Here is a 24,881-nt window from a genome sequence, read left to right as displayed (position 1 = left end):
TACAGTTTACAATTTACCCTGAAGATATGGATCCACTGACATACCCGTTCCCTTTGTGTATGTGTTGATGATGTCGCAAGGAAGCCCGGTCCCAATCTTGTTGAAGGCTGTGATGTACAGCTGATAACGTGTGCCACACCACAGATTGTGCAACGTATGTGAGTTGGCTTTTGCTTCAATCTGCATTTCTTCCCAGTCACCATGGTCTCTCTTGTAGTTGATAACATACCCTGAGTGGACACACGTGTATTAGAGAAGGTTCCTCTATACATAAGCACTGTTCCATGCAGGAAAACCAGATGCAATAGGAAGAGCTCTCAGCTTCACATGTAGCAGCTTGACCTCCACAGAAATGCACAAGAATAATGTCTTCATACTCAGGAGGTCCCAGGTTGAAATTTCAGTGTGAAGAATGGCCACCCTGACTAATGTGTCTCCAGATTTCTTCTTTCCATTCAGGAAAATGCTAGGATAGTATCTTACAATTTTGCCATGACCACTTCCTTCTCAATATCATTAGTCATAGATCATCCTGTCATCAGATGCTGTACAGTCTGCACTATAGACAGTGTCACTACAAAATCATAAATGAATGAAACAAACGAGGCGATGGACATAGGAGGTATAAATGAAAAGTCTTGCCTAGCTTATTCACCAAGTGGGGACGCAGTGCTAAGGCTCAAGTTATCCAGTATTATAGAGATACAAATCAATAATACAGAATTAAGCTGGCTCAGGACTGGGTTTCATTCCAGAAGGTTAGCAACAAATTCCATACTGTTTACAATTCTTCTTTTTTAAAGTCTTTTGCAGTTTATTCACACTGCTGTCAGTAGCTTCACTATACAGTGTCCAACGGTAGCATGACTGATGAACTGGAAAGAATTTGGAATGAAGTGATCCAGGCATTGGCCTGGATGGACTGAGGAAAACCGCAAGAAAAGTCAGCCAGGACAGGTGGTGTTCTATGCGAGGTTTGAGCTGAGGACCTCCTGAATAAAAATCTGTCACCATTAGACCATTCTGCTTAGTATACGCAGTGTTGCCTGAAAGATGAAAGATGCTTTTCCAACTGCATAGCATTCAATGTCGCAAAGTTAACACAAATGAGAGAATAGTATCAAACGGGATGCTGGAGAGACCTCACAGGAGCATCAGGTGTTGGTGATAATGATGATTCAGAACCACTGGTTTTCATTTCCACACCATATGAATGACTGACACAATCTTGATTTATGAAGTCATTGAAAGAAAAGCGACATACAGAGAGTTCCGTGTCTGAACTCCAATGGAACCACAGCACCAGATCCACTCAAACTTACCAAGGACTGGACTCCCCCCATCATGGTTGTTAGTCCACTGCAACTGCAGGCTGTCCACATATGAAGCCACAACAGACAGTGTGGGAGCATCAGGAGGCACTATAACATACACAAATAGTCACAACTTTGTTTGAGTGGGAAGTGATGAAACATACCAACATTATAGAGCACCACATTCGGTGTACAGGAAGTGGGAAGTGAAGAAGGCAGATTTCTCCAGAACATTGGTACCGCTGCCTATCTATCTAACTAGATGCTGTGACATCTTAATATTCACCATCATGCAAGCCTCAAATGTCACACAGTGTAACATACCTCGTACTCTGATGCTGTACACTATCTCGTCACTCCCGTGCACATTCTCAACAGTGCATGAGTAGTTGCCTTCATCACTGTGTTGAATGTCCTTAATCAAGAAGGAGCCATCCTTATTTATCTGAAAAATAGGTATTATCTTGTAGAGTTTGAGGTTCTCACAGTGGTGGTTGGAAAGAGTTCTGTCTCCTGCAATACAATGCTGTGCAGTCCACTGAAAGTCAACTGATGTTTCAGACAAATATATTGCTTCCATCTTCAGGGTTGAAGAATAAGCCAAGTTAGAAACCAGCATGCAGCAGGAAGCAAGCAGAGCTTATCCTTCAACTCTGGAGATGAAGACAGCGTGTTCCTCTGAAATTCTGGTTGAATTTCAATGGGCTACATGTTGTTACATGTCAGAAAATATAACTACAGATGTCATCTTTGTTTTAGGACATGTGTTGCAGACTTGTACAGGAGTTCCTACTTAAATTTTAACATATTTAAACACACACGCAGTCACAGGAGCAAGACATAACAAAAGCACAACACACTCAAGACAGTGAAGGAGTGCTCCAACAGAGGAGAATGAGCGTGACTGGCGTAGTGAGGGGCGACATAGCGATGTGGTATCCTGAACAATTTTAATATTTTTAACGTTTGACAATGTATATGATAGATACATATTTTGATTATTTTAATATGAGAACAAGGCATGCAATGAAATGGTTTGGCGTGGATAAGTAAGCACCTGAAGATGGCATTGTTATGCCGAAACATGTAGTGCGAGGGAGATAAGGAGATAAATGAGTGTATGCACTGCAAGACGGTTTAAATAAATCATGGATATTTAAAAGGGTTACATCCTGATTTCCAGAGGCACATACCTCTGCCACAACATGTTGTTGTGGTTTTTTGCGGCCTCCAGGAAAGAAACATCCGCATTCTTTGCTACAGTACTCAAATTCTCTCCTAGAAAACTCACAAAAACCAATCACATTAAAGAAAAGTTGCGATCATGGATATGAAATGAACTTGTACCTGTTTCCTTCCATTGGTCTCCATTATTCTGTCCTGCAGACGCCATACAGCCTGAGGGACAGGGATGCCAACTTTTCTGCAGGGGAGAGTTATGTCCTTCTTCCAAGGGGTGACAATTTCTCTGCTGAAAGAGACGATTCTCGCAGGTACTGGAACAGCAGAAGGACTTGTTATGAAGATGTTCTGTAACTGATAGAAGGCTGTAAAATATCTGTAAGCAACATGTATGGATATGAAGACAAGGCTCCATGCATTCATAACCTCAGCTCTAGTTGGAGGTGAGAGGTCGCCTACATTAGCTAGGGTCAGAGAGCCTTTCTGGTCATGCTGACTGACAGAAACCTAAATGCCATGATACGGAGGCCACGGTAGTAAGTCCGAAGGACAGTGGTCAGATGATGCTCAATGCTTCTCCCTCTATGTCTACTCCTGTATTTCCACCCACCCCCCCATCTCCTCCAGCATGTATCAACTGAAGTGCCTGCCATGATCACGGTTATCATTACCAGTATTTCTGTGAACAAAACAGCTTGAGCAAGATGTGGACGGGGCTGATCCATGAGACTTATTTTCATGGCTCCAGTACTGTGGGGACTGAGCCAGTATCTTACTTTTGTAACTGACCATACTGAATAAAGACCATCTTATAAAATGCAGTGTTTTAAATGCTGAGACTAATATTGTGAAAATATTGTCACGTGTTGGGTATGTGACATGCGACAAATAACTTCACGCCGTCTTGGATGTAGTGAATTTATTGAACACTCGTTCTCACACTCACACAATTCACAATTACAATTACTGCCATCAGCAGTATCACAATTACTTCCACTGCTCTCGGCGACTGCTAGACTTCTGCTGCACTCCGCGACTTCACACTCCACACTGTCACTCCTAATCACACACTCTCTGGCCACATACTGTTCAGCCGGCTTTTTATACCGTTCCCTGTTGCTTGTGTCAACAGTGGTGTCCCGTGTTATTTCACAGTGGAAGTGCTGTTACATCACCGTGGGGGGGGGGAGTGTTGACTGGCCTGTTACTGTAGCAGCGGCAGCGCTCCGATGCTGTTATGTCACCGCTGGGGGGGAGGGGGGGTCCTGCATAGCGCAAATACGTCACAATATATTGGGATCATAAAAGGCAAATGGAATTCCTCCAAACTACTACTACTACTACTACTACTACTACTACTAGTAGTAGTAGTATTAGTTCGTCTGTGACTGATAACTGTCTTGCTGATGGAAGATTTTGCCTCCTCAGCTGTGAACTGCACTTGGGCTTTCCTTCCATCCTTCAACTAACTGTCTCATAGCAGAACCCAAAGGTTCAGCACAGCTAATATCAAATCTTGATGACATGATTATAAACCAGTTAAAACTACCTGTATCCTCACCATCCATTTCCCTAAGATCATAATGATTGTCAGTATCATCATTATTTCCTGGATTAGATGAATTGCCTGTTCTGGCCTCTAATATTCTTACATCTCCTCCCATCATCATTAATTTTGTATTTACATAAGGTGTATTTCAATATTATCTTCCTATGTCTTTACCAGTCTTCCAAATAACTGTTTACAAAAGAGTTTCATCACAAAAAATTTGTGTACATTCCTCATATTCCCTTGTGACGTAAACTCGCATCACACTGCTTCACCTGGATCATGCCAATGAATCTGTCCTGTTCCAAGATCCATGTGAAATGTCACAGGGAAGAGTTGTTAGCCCTATGCCCAGCTTGCAAGTGTCTGCATATGACTGCAGCTACCCTGCATCCAGCCAAGTGGCCTGTCAGTTACCCTTATTGGAAGAGGTGATAGTGACAACCCTTGTGCCTGCTCCCTCGCCAACTTTCGTGGATGCTGTGACCCAGAACTGGTATGTGGCGCCTTCCTGGAGACGCAATGTCTCATACACCTCACTTTGAGGGCCCAGAATTCTCTTGTGGGTCCCATCCTGTAACAATTGATAGAATGACACTACATTTTATACAGAATGTCCATAAAATTCACATCTAACTTAGAAAAATAATAGTAGCTTTAATTTTCTTCTCACAGGACACAACTGATAATGAACGTACAACAATCTGGAACACTATGATGTAAGGGAAAAATCTGAGAAGAATTTTGAAGAAAATTTCACAAGCTTGAATTTATGAACAGATCAATTTATTTTTTTTTTGGCATGTAACAAAAAACAGACTATATGCATACTCTGTATTGACAATGAGCCAGCATCAACTAACTGCAGAGCTCTTTCTGTGTGCTATTCATGTGGCAGCCAGTCACCTTTTGTTCTCTGTATATGGAGAACATACAATGGTGAGCTCACAACCATTATTCTGTTCATTCATCTCTTGAATCACTTGATACACTTGAATAAATTGTCTGTGTATGCTGGTTCACTTTAACCCCAACTTTACATGAACCTATGAATGAAACTTCATAAAATTTCTAAAAATATGTTCATGGTATGAAAAATTGGTATGTGACATAAAATGTGGAACAAGTTTCAATTGAAGGACATTCACCTCTATCCCTTAGGTGTTCCACTGGGTTTCTTATCCTTAGGTTTCCCACCAAAATTCTGTGCGCATTTCTCATGCAGTGTAATCTGCCTTTGTTAAAAATTTGCTTTAAATGAACATACAGTATTGATAACCCTTCCCGTCCCAACCGTGAATATTCCGTTTCAAGTTTGTTATTCTTTCATTTATAATGACACTGCATAAACCATCTTATGTAAGATTTCAATGTTGGAATTTTTTATTTGTTCAAAGCATGTACATTAAAGAGTCAGTAAAATTTCCAGATAAAACTGAGAGAATAAGAAAATGGTGGTTTAGGTACTCCAGCCTGGGTGTTACATCAGAGCTCGATAACTGGGGGTTGAAAGTGTTCACGCCAAAGCTGTAATGGGGCAAGGTTGGTCCAGAGCAGTGCTCTGATGCATTTTTAAGTGCCAGGGCCACTTCTTTAAAGATGCAGATGTGAAACTTAAAGGTCTTATAGCCTGATAAATTTCAGACCTCTGCGATGGAAGCTTCAGATACTTTTACTTATGCATGTTTCATGAGCTGCCTGTTATTCAGTTCTGCACGTAGATGTCTGTAGCTAACATTAGGCAATGAGAAAGTCTTCATGTTTTGATTTATACTGATTTTTTCAACGTGGAAGTGTGCCAGACCACCTTGGTACTGTGCCATGTAATCTGCTGCTAGGCAACATCATCAAAATAAGAAACAATACAACGATCATTATTAGATAGCAGCCATGCTGAGATGTTATAAGCAGGACAAGTTAGTGGAGTGAATGAGTTGGATGGTGAGTTAGTGAGTCAGTTAGATAGCTGCTGGGGTTCAGCTGTTGTGAGAAGCTGGTAGGTGAGGCTGAAGACAATTCAGGAGTAGGAAGTGGAATATCTGTCACTGGAAGCCGCTACCAAGCAATGACTAATGACAACTGTGAAGACCTAATGTGAAGTGTGTAGAACAGTGAGAGCACAGTCCTTACATGTAATTATGCATTGTACTGAAGAGTCCAATAAAGCTTATCACCAATCCAAACCCCGTCTATAGTCACTACACACCTGGTTAATGTGTCTATGTGATTCATGTGCATGTACAGGCTACAAACCTCCTTGCCATCTTCGATGATGCCCATGTAGAATGTGTGAGCGGTGATCTGTCCGTTTGGATGCAGGGGTGGTAGCCAAGAAACAAGGATTATATTGGCGGAGCTGATGACAGCTTTGATGTCAGCAGGAGCTGAAGGCACTGTTTTGAAAATTAAGACATTTCAGTGAAGTGTGTATGTACTGCAGAATACATAAATGTCAACCCAACACAAAACTCTGTAACTATACACCACAAATGCCACTGTGCATTTGTATAACAAGAGGTATGTTAAAAATGAAAAGTTTCCAAAGGTAATATATTTATAGCTAAACACAGTAACACAGTGGGCATACAGAATGTACAACCTCTTTGAAAATTTTAATCTCTGAGTTTTTCACAGCGGCTAAGATTCATATCATGCTCTATTTATTATGGCACAATGAAGTGATCACCACATTCTTCCATACTTCATGTTAAAAGCTACTGAACCACATTAAATCCAAAAACTAATTGGAAAACATTTTTATACGTTCAGAAGTTGAAAAACTGTTGTGGGACAAATCTTAAGATTCTGTAAAATCAGGAACCTGTTCTCAAGGGCTACAGTGGGGCCACATCTACTTGTTTCAACTGGCAGAACGTGACAGAAACTTGTTTCAGTCTACATTTAACAGCAAGAGACTCATACTGCAACACAGTATAATATCTATTCTGCATGCAACAGGTTGCATTACAACACAACATACATATATTGGTGATACATGCCATCCTCCTCAGTGCAGCAAACAGTAGGGGGGCTCCTCACACCATCCCCAACAGATGTGAAAGCCAACACCGATATGCTGTAATTTGTGTACTTTCGTAGGCTTGGGATCGTGGTTTTCAGGGATGTTGTCACTTTTGTTTCTTGCTCATCTTTTTCTGAAATCATTTGAGCATTACACACCGTTGGTTACACATAATTTATGATGGGCAGAGTGGAACCACACAGGAAGCAACAATCACATATGAAACAAAACCTTCATTGTGTACTCTTATGCCCTGTCATACAATGCAGCTTTAATGATTCTATTGATTCCCTGAAGATTTCTCCAAATGACACCCTGCCTGCCCTTATGGCTATATGTAAAAGGCAGCAGGTCCCTGCTGTTGCAGTCATATCTTGCTTTTTTATTTCCTTTGGTGTATATCACTAAATAAAATCCATTCTTTGATCACAGAGAGAGTACTGAAGAACATTAGGCTGCCATCTGTTGATTACAAGACTAAATACTGACACCGTCTATAAACAGCAGTCACAGGATTCTGATGTTGTGACATCTGCTATGGATAGGACGGTGGCCATCAAGGCTTATGTACTTCTGCCTAATGGTGATTTCTCCTCCAGTGCAAAGTGCTAGGCACTAGCGCTGGTTATCATGTGACTGTCAGTAACAACATTCAGGTGAACAGCATGGCTTGACAAGTGGAGGGCATACAGCAGGATATCAGAGAGAGAACTACTCATGGCTCAAGGGAGATGTGGAGGGGGTAAATCCATGGGGCCTCAGCAGTATAAGTACCAAGTCATCTTTCCACTGACAATGTAAAATATGCTTGTCCAGACAAGCAGATGATTACTTGCAACAATTTATGTTGCAGTGTGAAAACTGACCCGTTTTGGATAGCAGGTGACATCAATTTAAAATTTGGGGGTGAAACTCTTTTGATCTGGTGGTAATCAAAATATATATAAATGCAAATTTCATGTTCCCCAAGTCTGACTGAGTAGAGAATATTCAATGATATTACAAAATTTACCACGTGCTATTACCAATATGAATGTTAGCCACAGCTGTTAAAGCAATATGCAAGTATAGAATTTTTTAGGTGTGATTTAAATCTGCATTCTCAATATTTTTTCTTAAATATCTCAGCAAACTTTTATTTCTTAATATGAACGTTATTCCTTCTTTAAATTTTTAGCTAACATATGCTATGACATAGGTAAGGAAACGAGACATATCCTGATGTTTCTTCTGCTCTGTAATAAATTAATCTTCTTAAAGTTTAGGGAACAAAAGGTTCAGTTTAGCAAACACAACACTGCTGTCCTGTTGCATAGATTCGGGTATTATGGTGAGAATGTTTCATAACACAGCAGCTAAAGGCAGAGTTACACATCTCGCTTGCCTGGACAGGTGCAAACAGTGTGTCAATTTTACAGCAGGGAGCAGGCTTGTGGGATGACAAGCTTGAAGCCATAAAATTACCCACCATACCATTCTTCAGCGGGCTGATGAGACACCTTGTAACCCACGACAACTCCGTTGCGGCCTTCAAGTGGAGGTGGCTCCCATGACACCTGAAGGCTCTGTGACGTCAATGCGGAGCACTGCACATTTTCGGGTGGGAGACTTGGCACTAAATAATACAAAGACAATTAGAAGGCTCTGAGTCTCATCTGTTCTGGTAAGCAATTGGCAATGTCAATAATTAAGATTACCGTCTGTTGCGATGTGATGCCATGCAGGCTGATTGATAGGTACCGAAGCTTTGCAGGAAATTAATGCCTCCACCCCTAGGGTACATTTACTCTGAAGATGGTGGCAGGATGCAGTAAAATGCTGGTGTCCATATATCATCCCAGGACACTGCACTCTTAGTGTTCAGCACATAATGACCAAAATCCTCAGCAACACTGACACTCCTACATTGCAGTAAGTCTGAAGTTTCTTTTAGTTTCCTTGGAGTGGGATGAGACTGAGTCCATTTGGTACGTCAGCCACTATTTGGCATATTGTACCAACCCAGGATGACAGGTGAGTATGGGGCATTTGGTGGAATGAGAACTGGCAGGGGAAACCAAAGTACGCAGATGAAACCTGACCCAGTGCCACTTTGTCTGCCACAAATCCCACTTGACCTTACCTGGGTTCAAACCCGGGCTGCCACAATGGGAAGCCAGTGACCAACTGCCTGAGATATGTTATGGCCCCAAGTCTGAAGTAACTTCTAGGTCTGCAGATTTGGATATGCTATAGGACCTATTTGTTTCAAAATGGAAAAGGAGAAATCTTTTCTTTAATCTATTTTCCTAGTTATGTCTCTCTGTCTGCTGCCTGCAACATCTTCTAAACAAAGAGATGGGTGTTCATAAAACATGATGTGAACACTGTAACTCAGACAATATTCCACCTTGGTGATATGGTTTCTGTTTTCTTACTATGCAAATTATGAATTCATTTGTCAACAGGTCTAGGCTTGTAACATTTTCTTTCAAACCCTTCTCTGATTTTAGGAGTTCAACTTTCTGGAATGTTACACAGTGTAGTCTGGTATGTTGGGCCCTGGAGACCAAAAAGTAAATTCACCAAAAACATCAGTAACCTTCTATCAGGCTACATGATGTCAGATCCCAGAAGACTGGACTTAGAATGTCAAATCTAATATCTTCCCTGATTTTTCCTTTAGATTTGAAGTGATATTGTGCTGAAAATTCTTGTACATTCAGTACCAATGTTACCGTGCAAAATATTTTTCCTTTAAATCAGGAAGTGATTTTATGAACACACTATACTAAATTTCTATCAATAAATCTAGCATGGCATACACATAAACTTAGGAGAACTTACAATGAGTGTACCAAACAAGGTCTGAAAGGTCATCAAGAGCAAATACAATCATTACTTCTATGTAACATGGTCTTCCTTGAGAATATTTCAGTCAGCAGGCAGAAAAATAAAGGACACTAACACAAAGACCAGCCTCTGTGGCTGTTTTTGTGTTTTGCCTCTGGGCGTGGTCACTGCTGAACCTTCCGGCCTCTGCCAACTTATGGAATCATTTTATTTCTGGGGCTGTGGTTCCTGTAGGGCAGATAGGGTGATAATGAGAGAAAGGGTTGGCAGAGGGGGAGAGTCTAGTGTCCTGCCCCATAACTATGAATCATAACGTTAGGGTTTGTATACAAACAGAACTTGCACTAACCATCCTCTTGAGTGCGGGCAGTGATGTGCTCTGAAGATGGACCAGCACCACGACTATTGTATGCTTGGACCATGATGGAGTATGTGGTGTATTTAGCCAGGCCCTGGAGTAAAACCTCGCCCCCATATTGGGCCCCCACTTCGACAGTCTTGAAATTATAGTTGTGTGTTGTTGTGGAAGGGGACGATGATACTGTTGTGAGTGATGACTGCTCTTGGTACCCAACATAGTAGCCAAGCAGGTTCCCATTCCAGAATTCCCTCTCTGGGGGCTCCCATGACACAAACAGTTCTGTAGAACTTCTTGCTTCTGCACGAATATCTGTTGGTGCTCCACTTGGAACTGCAATAAGAACCAGCGAATATTCAGGTTCTGAATCAGTAAGAAATATCAAAAAATGATGAAAGATTTTGATCTGGATGTTGCAAGTTCACTGAAACCCCAATCAAAATTAAACTGTGTGACTGTCAGCATGACATTGTAGATAAGCTTTTACGGAGAAATGGCAACACTTACGTTCCCACACATGTAACAAAGACATGAACTGAAGCTATCAAAATGACTGTAGCTTCAGCACTTCACTTCCAACTCAACTAACACAATTATTAGGATTCTCACTTTAAATACAGTTCATTGTTCTTAAAAAAGATTTTCTGCTCTTCTATTTTAAGCACATCCCCAGTCAAACATTTTAAAAATCATTAACCACTCTCTTGCAATGTATAATTTCCACTATGACAATATTAAAAAAGAAAATAAAAGTACCATACATTATAGCCCAATATGAGAATTACATCAGAAGTCAAAGACACATGCTTTTGAAATAGAGGAGGAGGAGGAGAACAACAACAACAACAACAAAAGCTTTCCTCTTCATTTCTTACTATATTAACTGTGCAGCTTATACTGGATAAGATGGGGAATGTTAGGGTAATTATGACAAACAGAACTGCCCACTCTTCCCCTGGGACATGGTTGTTTTCCCTGTCATTATCAGAATAAATACATGCTAAAATGTTAAAGGTGGGGTAACATTCAAATTAAAAAACTGAAGTTTACTTGTGTATTAAGAAACATATTCAGAATGAGGATTCAAGTCAAATCGAAACCCATACCACAGTATATCCCTATTACTTTAACAACCATGGCTACTATAGATACTGGAGAGGGCGCAGTGTAATTTTCATAATATTTTTGTGTGTTCTCTGTGGGGCCTGCAGCAGGAAACAGGAGTGTTATTATATGAGTACATAAAAGACATATGAGAATATTTGGGAAGAGTCAGGAATTGTCAAAGGTTTCTCTGCAGAGAGTGAAGCAAAATATTTTATTCCTTGTAAACAAGAAACTGTGGCGCCTTGAACTGCAGAGTTTCTGCTCACCTTCCTCCTGAGTTGTGACCTGAATCACCTCACTGGGGTCACTCAGCCCCAATCTGTTCTCCGCCATGATGCGCAGATGGTATGAACATGCAGGGTTCAAATTTTGCACTGTAGCTGTGGTCTGCGTTCCTGGAACTGTCAGCTTCAGTGGCTGGGCCTGCCAAACATCTGCAGACACAGAGAGTTCTCACTTATATTCAAACACAACTAACTCCATGGGGCAAAGTCCTGTTTGGCAATTTGATCCTTGCTCAGCTGCTCATTTCCCAGCCTCAGATAAAACCTGAAGATTTGTCATTGTGCTAACAAAAGCCATTATGGAATAATAACCTAGGGCGGTGAAACCAGTTGAGCTCAATTACCCTACTCTCAAAGTCACCTTCGTTACTGCTCTGCTATACTGTTTCGTACTTGGTGTTTCATTTGATCTATCTTAGGATATTATAATGGGTACATATATATAACTTTCTCAGGTAATCTAGTATGCTCCAAAATGTTTTTAGGCAGTTGTTGAGAAGAAGACAGCATTTGTTAAAAATTCTGTGTGAGAAATAGTTTTGTATGTACATAAGAAAATCAAGCTTGTTGAGTGATAGCATGTCATATATAATACTAAGAGGTCATTGGTGTGATATCATCGTTCTGAATGTTCATGCCCCAACATAAGATAAAATTGATGACATAAAGGATAGGTTCTGCAAAGAACTAGAACATGTATTTCATAAATTCCCTAAATACCATATGAAAATTGTTTTAGGAGATTTTAATGCCAAAGTAGGTAGGGAAGACATTTTCAAACCAAAGACTGGGAATGAGAGTTTACATGAAATTAGTAACGATAATGGAGTTTGAGAAGTAAACTCTGCCACATCCAAGAATCTTACTGTTAAAAGTACTATGTTCCCACATTGTAACACTCATAAATTTATTTGGACATCTCCTCCTGGGAAGACACACAACTAAACTGGCCATATTTTGAGATAGTAGACAGAGGGAATATCTGAAAGACAAAACTGATGAGCTTGCAATGAACAGTAAGAACAAGAACATTAGAGACCCACACAGAGGAATAACTAACTTCAAGATGGGTCACCAACCCAGAAGTAACTTAGTGAAGGATGAGAATGATGACTTGCTTGCAGATTCCCACAACATTTTGAAAAGGTGGAAGAACTACTTCTCTCAGTTATTGAATGTACATAGGGTCAGTGATGTTAGGCAGGTAGAAATATATAAAGTTAAAACATTAGTACCTGATCCTAGCCCTTTCAAGGTTAAGTCCATATATAGACGAAATTATTGGGGATCATCAGGGTTGGTTTTCACATAACTGATAAACTACTGCTGAGATCTTTTGAATTTGTCAGATACTGAAGAAAAAATGGGAGTACAATGAGACACTACATCAGCTATTCACAGACTTGAGCCTATGATTCAGTTAGGAGGGAAGTGTTGTACAATATTCTGAGAGTTTAGGGTACTCATGAAACTAGTTAGGCCGATTAAAATGTGTTTAAACGAAATGTATAGTAATGACCGTGTAGGTAAACATTTGTCTGATAAATTTCCTATCCACAATGGTCTAAAACAAGGGGATGCTTTATTGCCACTCCTTTTCAGCTTTGCTTTAGGATATGCCATTAGGAAGGTCCACGGAAACCAGGTGGTACTGAAATTAAATGGGACACATCAGCTGTTGGCCTATGCTGATGTGAATCTACTGGGTGATAATGTAGATACCATAAAGAAAACCACACAGACTTTAATTGACGCAAATAAAGATGTTGGTCTAGAAGTAAACACAGAGAAAACTAAGTATATGTTGCTGTCTCATCACCAAAATGCAGGGCAAAATCATGACATAAAGATAGGAAACAGATCTTTTGAAAATGTGGCACACTTCAGATATTTGGGAACAACGATAACAGATCGAAACCTGATTCAGGAGGAAATTAAGAGGAGACTGAACTTGGGTAATGCCTGTTACCATTCAGTCCAGAACCTTTACTCTTCTCATCTTCTGCTAAAAAACATAAAAATTAGAATATACAAAACTGTGGTTCTGTGTGGGTGTGAAACTTGGTCTCTGACATTAAGGGAGGAACACAGACTGAGGGTGTTTGAGAACAGGGTGTTGAGAATATTTGGACCGAAGAGAGATGAAGTTACAGGAGGTTGGAGAAAACTGCATAATGAGAAGCTTCATAAATTGTACTCTTCTCCAAGTATAATTAGAACGATGAAGTCATGGAGGATGAGATAGGCAGGACATATAGCATGAATGGGGGTGGAGAGGAATGCATATAGGATGTTGGTCGGAAAGCCAGATTGAAAGAGACCAGTGGGAAGACCAAGGTGCATGTGGGTGGACAATATTAAAATGGATCTTAGAGAGATAGGATTGGATGGTATGGCTTAGATTGATCTGGTTCAGGATAGAGACCAGTGGAGAGATCTTGTGAATTCTGTAATGAACCTTTGGGCTCCGTAAAATACTGGGAAGTTTTTAAGTAGCTGTACAATTGGCAGCTTCACAGCAAGGGTTCAGCTCCATATGTGAGTGAGAAATATTCACTGCGTCTCCAGCGACTGTCTTCATGACAAGAGTACATCATGATTGTTTGATGACTGCATCATATCAGATATAGAGTTAAGAAATTTTAAAGTATCAGGAGCAGCAGATAAAAATACACTTACTCAGAGTGCTTCTATGTGCTGACTGCCCAGGTTATTTGTATGTCTCAGAGATGACGGAAAGTGGGTGTGGGTGCTGAGACTAACTAAACAACACCGTAAGGTGAGTCCCTCTTCAGAAGCCACTAGCTGTTCAGCTACTTAAGAAATTCCCAGGAATTCACTGAACTTGATGGCCTATTACTGTATTCACAAGAGCACACCACTGGGCCCTGTCCTGAGCCAGATGAACCCATCTGACACTCTCCCATCCTATTTCTTTATAATTCAATTTATTATTATCCTCCCATCTGTGTCTAGGTCCATCTAGTGGCGTCTTTCCTTCAGGTTTTCCTATGGGAGACTGGTAAAGGAAATTCAAGGTATACATATTAAACCTTGCTCCTACCATGTTATGTATCGCTGTCCCAGGAAAACTGATGTTTATGATGGGTTGTGTTCAACGAAAGTGCTCGTATTATTACATGAGCCTGCTCAAACCATATGACAAAGGCATACCATACCTGATACTAATTTATACTGAATGATATAGTTTGTGATGGCACTGTTGCCAGCATAAGGCTGTGTCCATGACAGCTGAAGTGAGCGGCTCTGCTGATCATTTACACGGATATTTTTTGGCATTTCTGGAACCTCTGCAACATCAAAACATTAGATACATCTTGAGGAAGTGCTAAGTGAAAGACAAGCTGGGATACAATTAGAAACATTTTTTTTTAATTAAACAATTCAAATGGGCTCACACAGTGGTATTTAAGATTACTGAATTTCTGGGCTTTGTTCATCATCTATACTCTGAACAGATCACAGCATTTCTGAACTGGACCTGTTTCTGTCTTCAGGTAGGCTATTGGGGAGGCAGATATTTGGTTGGATTTGCTGACTCAGTAATTAAACTTAGCTCCTTCTAGTAGATACAACTGAGTAGATGTCCCCCAGTTCTTCCTCCGAGGACGGAAGCAGATCCAGTTCTGTGAATGTTGTCTTACATTCAGAAAACTAAGACAATGGACAAAACCTAGAAACCCAGCAATTGAACCGTCTGAAGACGATTCAAAGGGTTCGCCCCGTGAAAGGCGTCGTGGAATAGCAGTCAACCACAGCCAATGCTCATATATTTCTTGTAATGTTCTTTTTAAAGATGTCACGTGACCCTCCCCCTCTTTTTTCCTTCCTCCTCCTCTTGTCGTGGCAAGATGACACGAACGATCGCTCTCTTTCCCTGGGTGGCGGTCGTGCAGGGTGGTTGTCCCTGCTCTTAGAAATTTCTGTTTGGTTTCCTTTTTTTTTCAAAATTAAATTTATTTTTGGAAGTCAGCGCGGTGTGTCCCGGGAGAGGGCCCCTTTGCTGAGCTATGGAGCAATGGCGAGGCAAAGGTGTTTTTTATAAATATATACGTATGGGTACCCTGTGACTACGTATACACATGTGAGTATTATTGTTTTTTTTCTTTTCTTGTTTGGTGAAATTAAATGGGCGGTGCCCCATGAGAAAGGTACTGGCTTGAATGACCGGAGTGGGTCATGCTAGGTTTCTTGTAATATCGTTTCTTGTATTCATATCATATGTTTTATTTCCTTTATTATTGTTAATGTATATTTATTTCGTTATTATATTATTGTATTGTTAAACTCAGTCAGCATTGCTCTCGAATTGTGCGTGTATTTCCCACAACAACAACAAGTGAATGAACTCCTCCCCCTTTCCCTCTCCTGAAATTTCGGACTGGTTACAGTCCGGGTAAATAACGGTTCACAATACAAAGAAGCTGGAGTTAAAAATCCATTAATAGAAGAAGAAACATGATTACAGTAATTTGGCCATATAATAAGAACACACAGAACAAGCATACTCAGGAGGAGATTAACAAATGCACATCACAACTATGCATTTCCTGGCATAAATATTCAGGTGATGTTTCACTCAGTCCATATCAGTTGTCCACCAGAACACAAGTGACTGGATAGGGGCTGAAAAACTGACATTCAGTTTCTACAAGGGACAGCAATTCTTCTTTCACCACCAAACCCAGAGCAGCTAATAGATGAAACACGGCATTGTACTCAAAATTCATTTGACACAATAATCTTACGAGCCTTACCCTGAACAATTAGCTGAATAACCATCTCGTCCTGCCCATAAGCATTGCTGGCATAACAGGAAAGAACCCCAGTATCATGCCGATATGTGCGTGATATCGCCAGTTCTGACACCATCCCATCATCCAGCAGCTGCTCCCGGATTGTGTACCTGGCAAAAGGATTCTTCTGTCAATTAACATCACATGCACAAGTGACTACTACAACAAACCTCACATGAATGAAGTATGTTCTGCACACTAACCTTCATATGACTAGAACTTTGCTCAGCTAGTCAAGAAATTCCTTAGGAAGGCAATTACTGGCCACTTTCTTGATTCACACATGTACACCTTACTTCCATAATGATCCTTTTAATATTACCCTCCCATCAATACCCAGATCTTCCAAGAGGCAACCTTCCTCCAGGGTTTCCATGCACAACTTTGTATAGACCACTTTAATACATCCATGTGTGCTACATGCCCTGTCCATCCCACCCTCCATAGTATGGTCCTGTAGCTCCTCATTAAGCAATTTTCTTTAGTCCATGATAAATTGATAAATTTCTTGATCATTGTTTAATGTGTATTATAAGTATTATAAGTTTACCTCATTTAATTGCAATATTACTGTATTATTGTATAGATACTATGTATTCTAACTTGACTTGTTCCATATCCTATGGTGTCTCACCTGTACTGGATTTACGGAAGGTAAATAAATTCAATTCAATTCAATTTCCACCTATATGTTAATTCATCACTTTTATGCCCATATATTCCACTCAGAATACTGTTCTCAACTACCACCATTAATCTATGGGAGCGGGACCAACCCACACTTGTCGTGACCTGTTTAAGATGCTTGAAATATTGCCAATTCCCTGTGTATATTTGCTTTCACTTATGACATATGCTGTGAACAACTATGATAAGGTTTTGAAAAATAACTAAACATACGATTGGCACTAGGAATAATGATCATCTTCATGTACCTGAGTTCTCATTTATCATCTTATCAGAGAGGTGTATATTACTCAGGTATCAAGCTATTTAATGTATTACCTAACAGAATCACAATTTTGAGAACAGACAAAAATCAATTTAGGAAGGCTTCACTAATATATCTGCCGAGAAATTCTTTTTACTCTATCGATGAATTTATAGAACATACAAGAGTTACAAAGATAGAGGGTAAATAAATAGTATGAGTAAACATATTGTAAGTTACTCCCTTTGGTTGGATTTAATAGTGTCTGTACTGATTAATTTAACACTTGACAATTCTAGTCAGTTAAGGCTGAGAATGGACTCAACATGTACGTGTTTTTCTAAATGGGAAAATTAGACTGACAACTTGTGCTCTTTGCATGAGGCTCTATTTACCTTATATGTATTTTAATATATTATATCTTAAATTTTATGTTATATTTAATATTGTATATTTATATTTATTGCATGTTATCTTTTATGTAAGACTTTCTATGTGACAAATTTTATATCCAGCCCTACTGGGTAACAACTGGATCTATGAAATGTAATTACAAATAAATAAATAAACTCACTCATGTGGAGAGCATTACTTTCACACCCTTACAAAACTTATTAGCCTTCTATGCACTTAGAACCTGCCTAAAATATCTCTGTGGGTATGTCACACCTGCAGTAGGTACTCTCGTGGGAGAAAAATCCTGGGTGTTTGATGAGAACTCTGGATTGGTGATTTTGGTTCCCACTATATGGTGAAAACAGAATCCAGTAAGTTTCTCATGACAACACAATGACCTACTGTCAGAGATATTCTAAACACAATATAAGAAATTGAGAAGAAGCTGCACCTCTGGTCCACGTCCCCGCCTATTCGCTTTCCCCCAACCTTCCACATGATCTCGATAGGTGTGTCCCCCAGGGCTGTGCACTGCACATGTGCCTGCTCCCCTTTCTGTACTTGCATTTGCTTCACTTTCTGGGGGAAGTATGCGGGGGCTGAAACCAAGAAGACATCATGATTCCAATGCAATCATTCACTTAAGATTATGTTACTAATAAAATTTCCATTGCATGTTATGCATTAAGAAATATAAAATATACTGTACCTTTAAATACGTTAAAGGTTATTTATTTTGCTCATACACACTCTATCATAAGTTATGGTATAATTTTTCTGCGTGGCTCTTCTTGTGTTAACAAAGTTTTTATATTGCAGAAGAAAGTTATTAGAATTATAACGAATTCTAGACCAAGAGAGTCTTGTACGGACATTTTTAAGAATTTGGAAATAACGATGTTCTACTCTCAGTACATATATTCATTACTTTTATACACAATTAATAATAAATATTTATTTAATTTTAACAATGAGATTCACAAATACAAATCTAGAGCCCTCAATAATTTATATTTACCTGCAGTTAACCTAACAAAATACAATAAAGGTGCGTACATAGCAGGTATCAAAGTTTTTAATCATCTTCCTCAAACAATAAAAATGTTGGCAACTGAGGTGAGAAGTTTTAAATCTGCATTGAAGAGGTTTTTATATCATCATTCTTTTTATTCCATGAATGAATTTTATCAACATAATTGGTCATAAATGTGTAAATTTGTAATGTATTTCATTCAGTTAATATAGGTAATTTAAATAAAATTGTATTAATTCAAGTTTTATAGTAAGCTACTTTTAAATTAATTTTTTACTTTATATTATTATTTATGTTAATCGATTAATGTAAGTGGTTTTGATTATGTGACTCATGTAATTTTGTATATGTATCTTGATATATCTATTTTCAAAGTGACCATTTCCACATCCTAGGTTTGTTACCTGTATGGATATATGGAAAATAAGGGGAAGAATGAATGAATGATTGAATGAATGAACAGACCAGAGCTTCATTTAAGAGATGTGAGGTTATGAGACTTCAGGTTCTCACAGCTGTGACTGACAGTTAAGGTATTTTTGGATGAAGCACCATAGCACATACCATAGGAATCCACTGCCTTCATATGTGAGGATATTGTTCCACCCTGAATATGGAGGTTTATCTCTTCATCATTTCTATATAGGAGAACCATTAACAGCATGGACAAAGCCACTCTTCCTGCACACAGCTTCCATAACTCCACACATGCCACACGCTGCAGAGGACTGACTGTGACTACACTGATGCACTCTGGTCACCAGCAGATCCAAGAAATTGCTTACCATTGACCTTAAGGAAGATGACTTTGCTAACCCCTGTTCCAACTTCATTCTTGGCTTCACAGAGATAATAGCCTTCACTGTCTTTACTGATATGCAGAAATTCTAATGACCCATTGCGGTAAAAATTTACATTTGGCTCATACAGGAACTCTTTATATTCTCCTGGGTGTGTACCTGGAAAAAGACATGAAATGATGATGAGTGTACATTGTAACAGCTGTGAATATCATTATTCATTTTTCAGTGTAATGACAAGGCAGTTATTAACTACAGAATGGAAGCTTTCTTGCTGGCTACAGAGATAACATTTTCTTGGGTGGCTAGCTGTGTCAATTTGGAGAAGTCCCATGTTTCAGAGACCTCTGACTTAATTTGCTGATGATGGAGACTGAGAAGTTTTCTGAAATGTTGGCCAACTGCTTGAAAGTGATGTGACTGGAGACCGAACACTTTATTAGCTATGAAGTAACTGACTCCATGGTGCAGAGTCCATCATGATAGGCTAACAACCTCTCACCTCAGAAGGCAGCATATCAGGATATATTATGCAGGGGCTTGGGCTTATACAGACTTCTTGGCATGACCTGTACAATGAACGTAATGAAGAGAGGGCATTAGTTTTGGAATTGTAACATCAGGATTCACTAGTACTTTGAAACTTCTTTGAGGGTATGTCACTTCTTGATAAGGCAACCTTATGCAAGGAAGTCCTGTGAATAGAGTACATGGAGTATGGTGATTTTGGTTCCAATCTTATGATGGACCAAAGAGGGATGAAGTGACAGGAGGTTGGAGAAAATTACATAATGAGGAGCTTCATAAATTGTACACTTCTCCAAGTATAATTAGAATGATCAAGTCAAGGAGGATGAGATGGGCAGGGCATGTAGCATAAATGGGGATAGGAATGCATATAGGGTAGTGGTGGGAAAGCCAGATTGAAAGACAGCAGTGTGAATACAAAGGTGCATGTGGGTGGACAATATTAAAATAGATCTTAGAGAGATAGGATTGTATGGATTGGACTGATATGGTTCAGGATAGGGACCAGTGTAGGGCTTTGTGAACACAGTAATGGACCTTTGGGTTCCATAAAATGCTGGTAAGTTCTTGAGTAGCTCAAGAAGGGCTCAGTTCCATAAGTAATAGGTAGTGCTGATGAAAATAAATAAAAACATACCACTGAAGCAATTTCTTCCTCTCAGAAGCCAAAACCCAGGGTCTCCTTCATCCAGCTCAACCAATCTTGGCTATTTTGTTGCATGGTTTCAGACTCTCATGCTGCCCTCAACACAGTCTGAAAGTCCTGTTGCTCTAATCCCTCTTGCTCATAAATCCCATATGTATTTAAAATATGTACTCAATTGTGAACAGAATTTTTCATTTTTCAATTCAGATTATCTGACAACCAGGTTGACTGTAACTGGATTAGCGAAGGTTTACTGTACTTTGGAAATGATCTTTGATTGGCTGTTTAACAACCTCGCACCACTCGTAAACCAATCTATATAACCAGGAACCCAGTCGCATCTGACACAATATAACACGAGTCAATGTACCAACAGCTTTCCTCCAGGTGATACTGGGCACAGGATAGCCATCAGCTTGGCAGTGCAGCATCACATCTTGGCCTGATGCTACATTGGCATCTGCGGGTTCCACTGTCCAGCGTGGAGGAACTGTAACAGAATGTAATTCAGAAGTTCTGTGTGTGTGTGTGTCCCACCTTATATTCAGATCATGGTTCAAGTTAACTGAAAAACATTTCCCTGAACAATAGTTACAAGGCTATTCTTTTGGAGCTCAAAGGTTCGGTTTTATCTGTTGCCTTATATGTACACTATTTGATGCTTACATGTAACTGTTTTTATCTTAATTCCCTGACCTCCCACATCTACTATAAAACTGACAATCCATGACACTGTAACAACTTCACACCAGCCTACTCGCTGTCATCACTTGTCCCTTTCTTATAAACTCAGCCTTCATTCCAATTGCATTCATTGTAATTTTGCAAGCATTACTGATACCACTGTCAGCCTGCTACTGGGGTTGTCTGAATGGTGTGGCCATACAATAGCAACACTGATGGGATGTGTCATAACAAGGTTTTGGCAGACACTGTAAGATGTAAAGAAGAAAGGAAAGAGCTGGAAAGAAACTAAATGGAAAGATTATGGGAAGAAAGAAGAGACTGGAGACTTTTCATGCACTGACCTGTATAAAATACAAACGATATAATTATTATAGTAGCAGCAGATGAAGAAGGTGCATAGCATTTACTGTCTGACGTGTGTGGAGTTAACCCAAATGAGAGCAGAGAAATAAATGAATAAATTTATATGTTTGTCTATATGCCATGGACGAGAACAAGGGGATTTGTTGAGCCCTGCCTGTCATGGTAGCATACTCTAATCACTACATTCAAATCTGTATCTTAAAATATGTATTTCATTTCTGGGGGGCTGCACTGAATGTTTAGCAAAAGTTGTGTTGCACACAATAAGGTAATGCAAAGAAGAAACATGTAAGGAATTCTACAAGCACATTTATAAAGGAAATTTACCATTGACAGTAAGAGGCACAGTGAAGCTCTCCAGCCCAGCCACATTCTGAGCCACACACGTGTAGTTGCCACTGTGACTTGACGTAATTCGCTCAATGATCAGTGATGTTGAGTACTCGTCCAGGCGACGAGTTGAAGCTCCCAAGCTCTGTTCATTTAGTGGCTGTCCATTTCTTTCCCAACGAAATGTGACAGGAAGATCACCTTCCAGGATGTGGCATGAGATTACAGCTCGCATGCCCTCACGCAGCAAGTTCGTCATCGCTTGGATTGGAAGGATTTTGGGAGGTACTGGAACATGAACCATTGATGTCAGCAGAAGTCTGTTGATGTACTTTAAGATATGATTGTGAGTCTTTCTTCTTGCATCTAGAGAAAGCTATTGTTACTACTGTTCTTTGAACTGGTAGGCTGTAACTAACTGATGTGCTGTTAAGCTGAGGTGGAAGATAAATAATTCAAGGTGGATTATAAAAATACTTCTGAAAATTCAATATATATTCATTCAGTTTTGGTGGGAAATTGACTACAGAAAAAAATAAATACCAGCTGTTCCACACACACTATCTTAAGTGAAGATATCTGGGGTGGGAAATGAAGTTACAAGATGAGAAATTTTAGGATGCAATGGCCCGAACACATGAAAATGTTAAAAAAATTCGTGAAATCATCAAGGAAGATCGACGACGGACCATTGAAGAAATTGTGGAGCTGTCGGGAGTGACTTGGAGCTCAGTTCAGCGAATTTTGACAGAAGATTTGGGAATGAAAAGGGTGGCTGCGAAATTCGTGCCACGACTGCTGACTGCTGAACAAAAACAAGGTCACGTGGAAGCATGCTGTGCTTTGAAAGAAGAGTCCCGAAATGATCAAAACTTTTTTTCAGCGTTTTGCTGATGTTGCTGAGGTGAAGGAAAAAAACGACGGAGGCGCTGTCAAGCATCTCAAAAGATGAATTTAGACAATGTTTTGAAAAATGGAATAAAAGACTAGACAAGTGTATTAGGGTAAGTGGAGAGTACTTTGAAGGGGATTGAAGGTTTGTGCTTAAAATTTGAATAAATTAGTTAAAAAAAAAATAAGTTCGGTTTCTTTTGGGTACCCCCTCGTACTTCATTTGGAAAAAATTGCCTAAGTTGAGAAACACATTTTCTTCCAGTTAATACCTTGGAATGAGACACCTTCTGAAATCCAATTAGTCTGACATGCCAGTCAAGGTAGCCAAGCGGTCTAAGGCATGTACTGTTTCCATTTTCTTGGAAATTGGGATCATGGGTTCAAATCCCACACAAGGCATGGATGTCTGTTATGCATATGTGTTTATTCTGTGTTTGTGCTGTCTTGTGTTTAGGTAGTGGTCTTACTGTCTGTAAAATATTAATGAAACTGAAAAATCAGAGGCCAGGGCCCAAGGGGGCTGTAGAGCCATCAAAAAAATAGATTCATATTCCTGGGTCGCTTTCAATACTCACAAATTACTTGTTAATGTTTCATACTTTTCCATCTGAACCAGACAGATGCTGCTGGTTTCTTACTGTATGTCAGTAACAGTGCCACATTAGATGTTGCTTCAAATGAAGGTGATGAGTTATGCAGGATAAAGGACGGACCATTCATATCCTATGCAGTGCAAGGTAAGCATTTTGGAAAAACGAGAAGGGAGAGAATTATAAATACAATTTTTTGACAAGTAGCTGGAATCTAAATGTGTGAAGAGTTAGATTTTAAATTTCCCAAAGAAAAGGCATAAGGAAAACATGAGACCTAGAATTCCTGTTTCATCAATCTGGAGGTGTGAAGTCTGCAGAGAAAACACTGTGAATCTGTTCCTGCATAAGTGTCTTAAAATAAGTAAATGACAGAAAGGTTCTTTTTATCCTAAGTTGTAATAGCAGTCAGGGGTTAGTTTCAAAAGTATGGGCAATATTTAACACAATAGACCACTGTAGGTCGCGGTGCAAGGGCTGAGAAGGCCCAACCCTTATACATTCATTCATTCATGGGCAATATTTTGCTACAGCACACGGATAAATTTTGGCTTGGGCATACAGAGATTTCAACTGGCTGATATTAATCACCTATCACTTGGACTTCAACATCTCTGCGCGCAGTGTGCTTCTGCCGATTCTGTGCTTGGCACGTGTATGTCCCTGCATCTGCCTGGCGTTGAGCATGTTCTATAACTAAAGTTCCATTGGAGTAAACTCGCTGTCGACGATTCGTTGGCAGCACTGTGCCATCTGCAATAGAAAGTGGATTGGTAAGAGCTTCTGCTGATGCGTAGTCTAATAATGACAGAAACCAAAGGGCCTCCTTACCTCTTTCCCATGCGATGGACTCAATGGGATAGCCTGCCACTGGACACTTTATCACCAGGTCACTCCCAGCCACTGCAGTGATCTTTGGCATCACACGAATGTATGGCAAACCTGGAAGCAGGATGTGCTCCAGTCACTGTCATCATAAACAGAAATCCTTTGAAACCTGAAGTTCATCTATATACCATTCACAAATTCATTTCCTACAGGAAACAAAATGTGTCTCCATTACAGAGAACAGCCAGTTACTGCTGCTAAGGGAAATAATTGCTGTTTATTGTGAGAATCGTGCAGAACACATAAACCGTGTGTGCAAAATGCAGAGTTTTAATGTTGAAGCAGAGAGTATATACAGCAAGCACTGGTCTTTGTAGGGTTTACTCAGCAC

At 39.8% G+C, this 24,881-nt stretch overlaps 1 protein-coding gene across 8 annotated transcripts in view; it reads right to left on the bottom strand.

Moving 5' to 3' along the window:
- LOC111875765 (Down syndrome cell adhesion molecule-like protein Dscam2) overlaps window positions 1-24,881 on the bottom strand; it is a 150,749-nt gene that overhangs the window by 12,586 nt on the left and 113,282 nt on the right. For all 8 annotated transcript variants that reach the window (XR_002844797.2, XM_023872266.2, XM_023872267.2 and 5 more), the window contains exons 11-28: window positions 24,494-24,604; window positions 24,254-24,415; window positions 22,176-22,466; window positions 21,169-21,288; window positions 19,610-19,783; window positions 18,243-18,390; window positions 16,426-16,574; window positions 14,827-14,958; window positions 11,630-11,797; window positions 10,248-10,589; window positions 8,535-8,681; window positions 7,044-7,199; window positions 6,298-6,437; window positions 4,462-4,618; window positions 2,661-2,809; window positions 1,638-1,758; window positions 1,323-1,421; window positions 45-230 (exon numbers count right to left, since the gene is read on the bottom strand). Coding sequence is in view for 7 of the 8 variants with exons in the window: in XM_023872266.2 (XP_023728034.1) it covers window positions 45-230; window positions 1,323-1,421; window positions 1,638-1,758; window positions 2,661-2,809; window positions 4,462-4,618; window positions 6,298-6,437; window positions 7,044-7,199; window positions 8,535-8,681; window positions 10,248-10,589; window positions 11,630-11,797; window positions 14,827-14,958; window positions 16,426-16,574; window positions 18,243-18,390; window positions 19,610-19,783; window positions 21,169-21,288; window positions 22,176-22,466; window positions 24,254-24,415; window positions 24,494-24,604 (2,952 nt within the window). In the remaining variant the exon portion in view is untranslated. The remainder of the gene's footprint in view (window positions 1-44; window positions 231-1,322; window positions 1,422-1,637; window positions 1,759-2,660; window positions 2,810-4,461; window positions 4,619-6,297; window positions 6,438-7,043; window positions 7,200-8,534; window positions 8,682-10,247; window positions 10,590-11,629; window positions 11,798-14,826; window positions 14,959-16,425; window positions 16,575-18,242; window positions 18,391-19,609; window positions 19,784-21,168; window positions 21,289-22,175; window positions 22,467-24,253; window positions 24,416-24,493; window positions 24,605-24,881) is intronic.

Source organism: Cryptotermes secundus, unplaced genomic scaffold (assembly GCF_002891405.2).
Source record: "Cryptotermes secundus unplaced genomic scaffold, Csec_1.0 scaffold752, whole genome shotgun sequence".
In the NCBI taxonomy this organism is placed as follows: domain Eukaryota; kingdom Metazoa; phylum Arthropoda; class Insecta; order Blattodea; family Kalotermitidae; genus Cryptotermes; species Cryptotermes secundus.
This window is presented reverse-complemented; position numbering and strand designations above follow the sequence as displayed.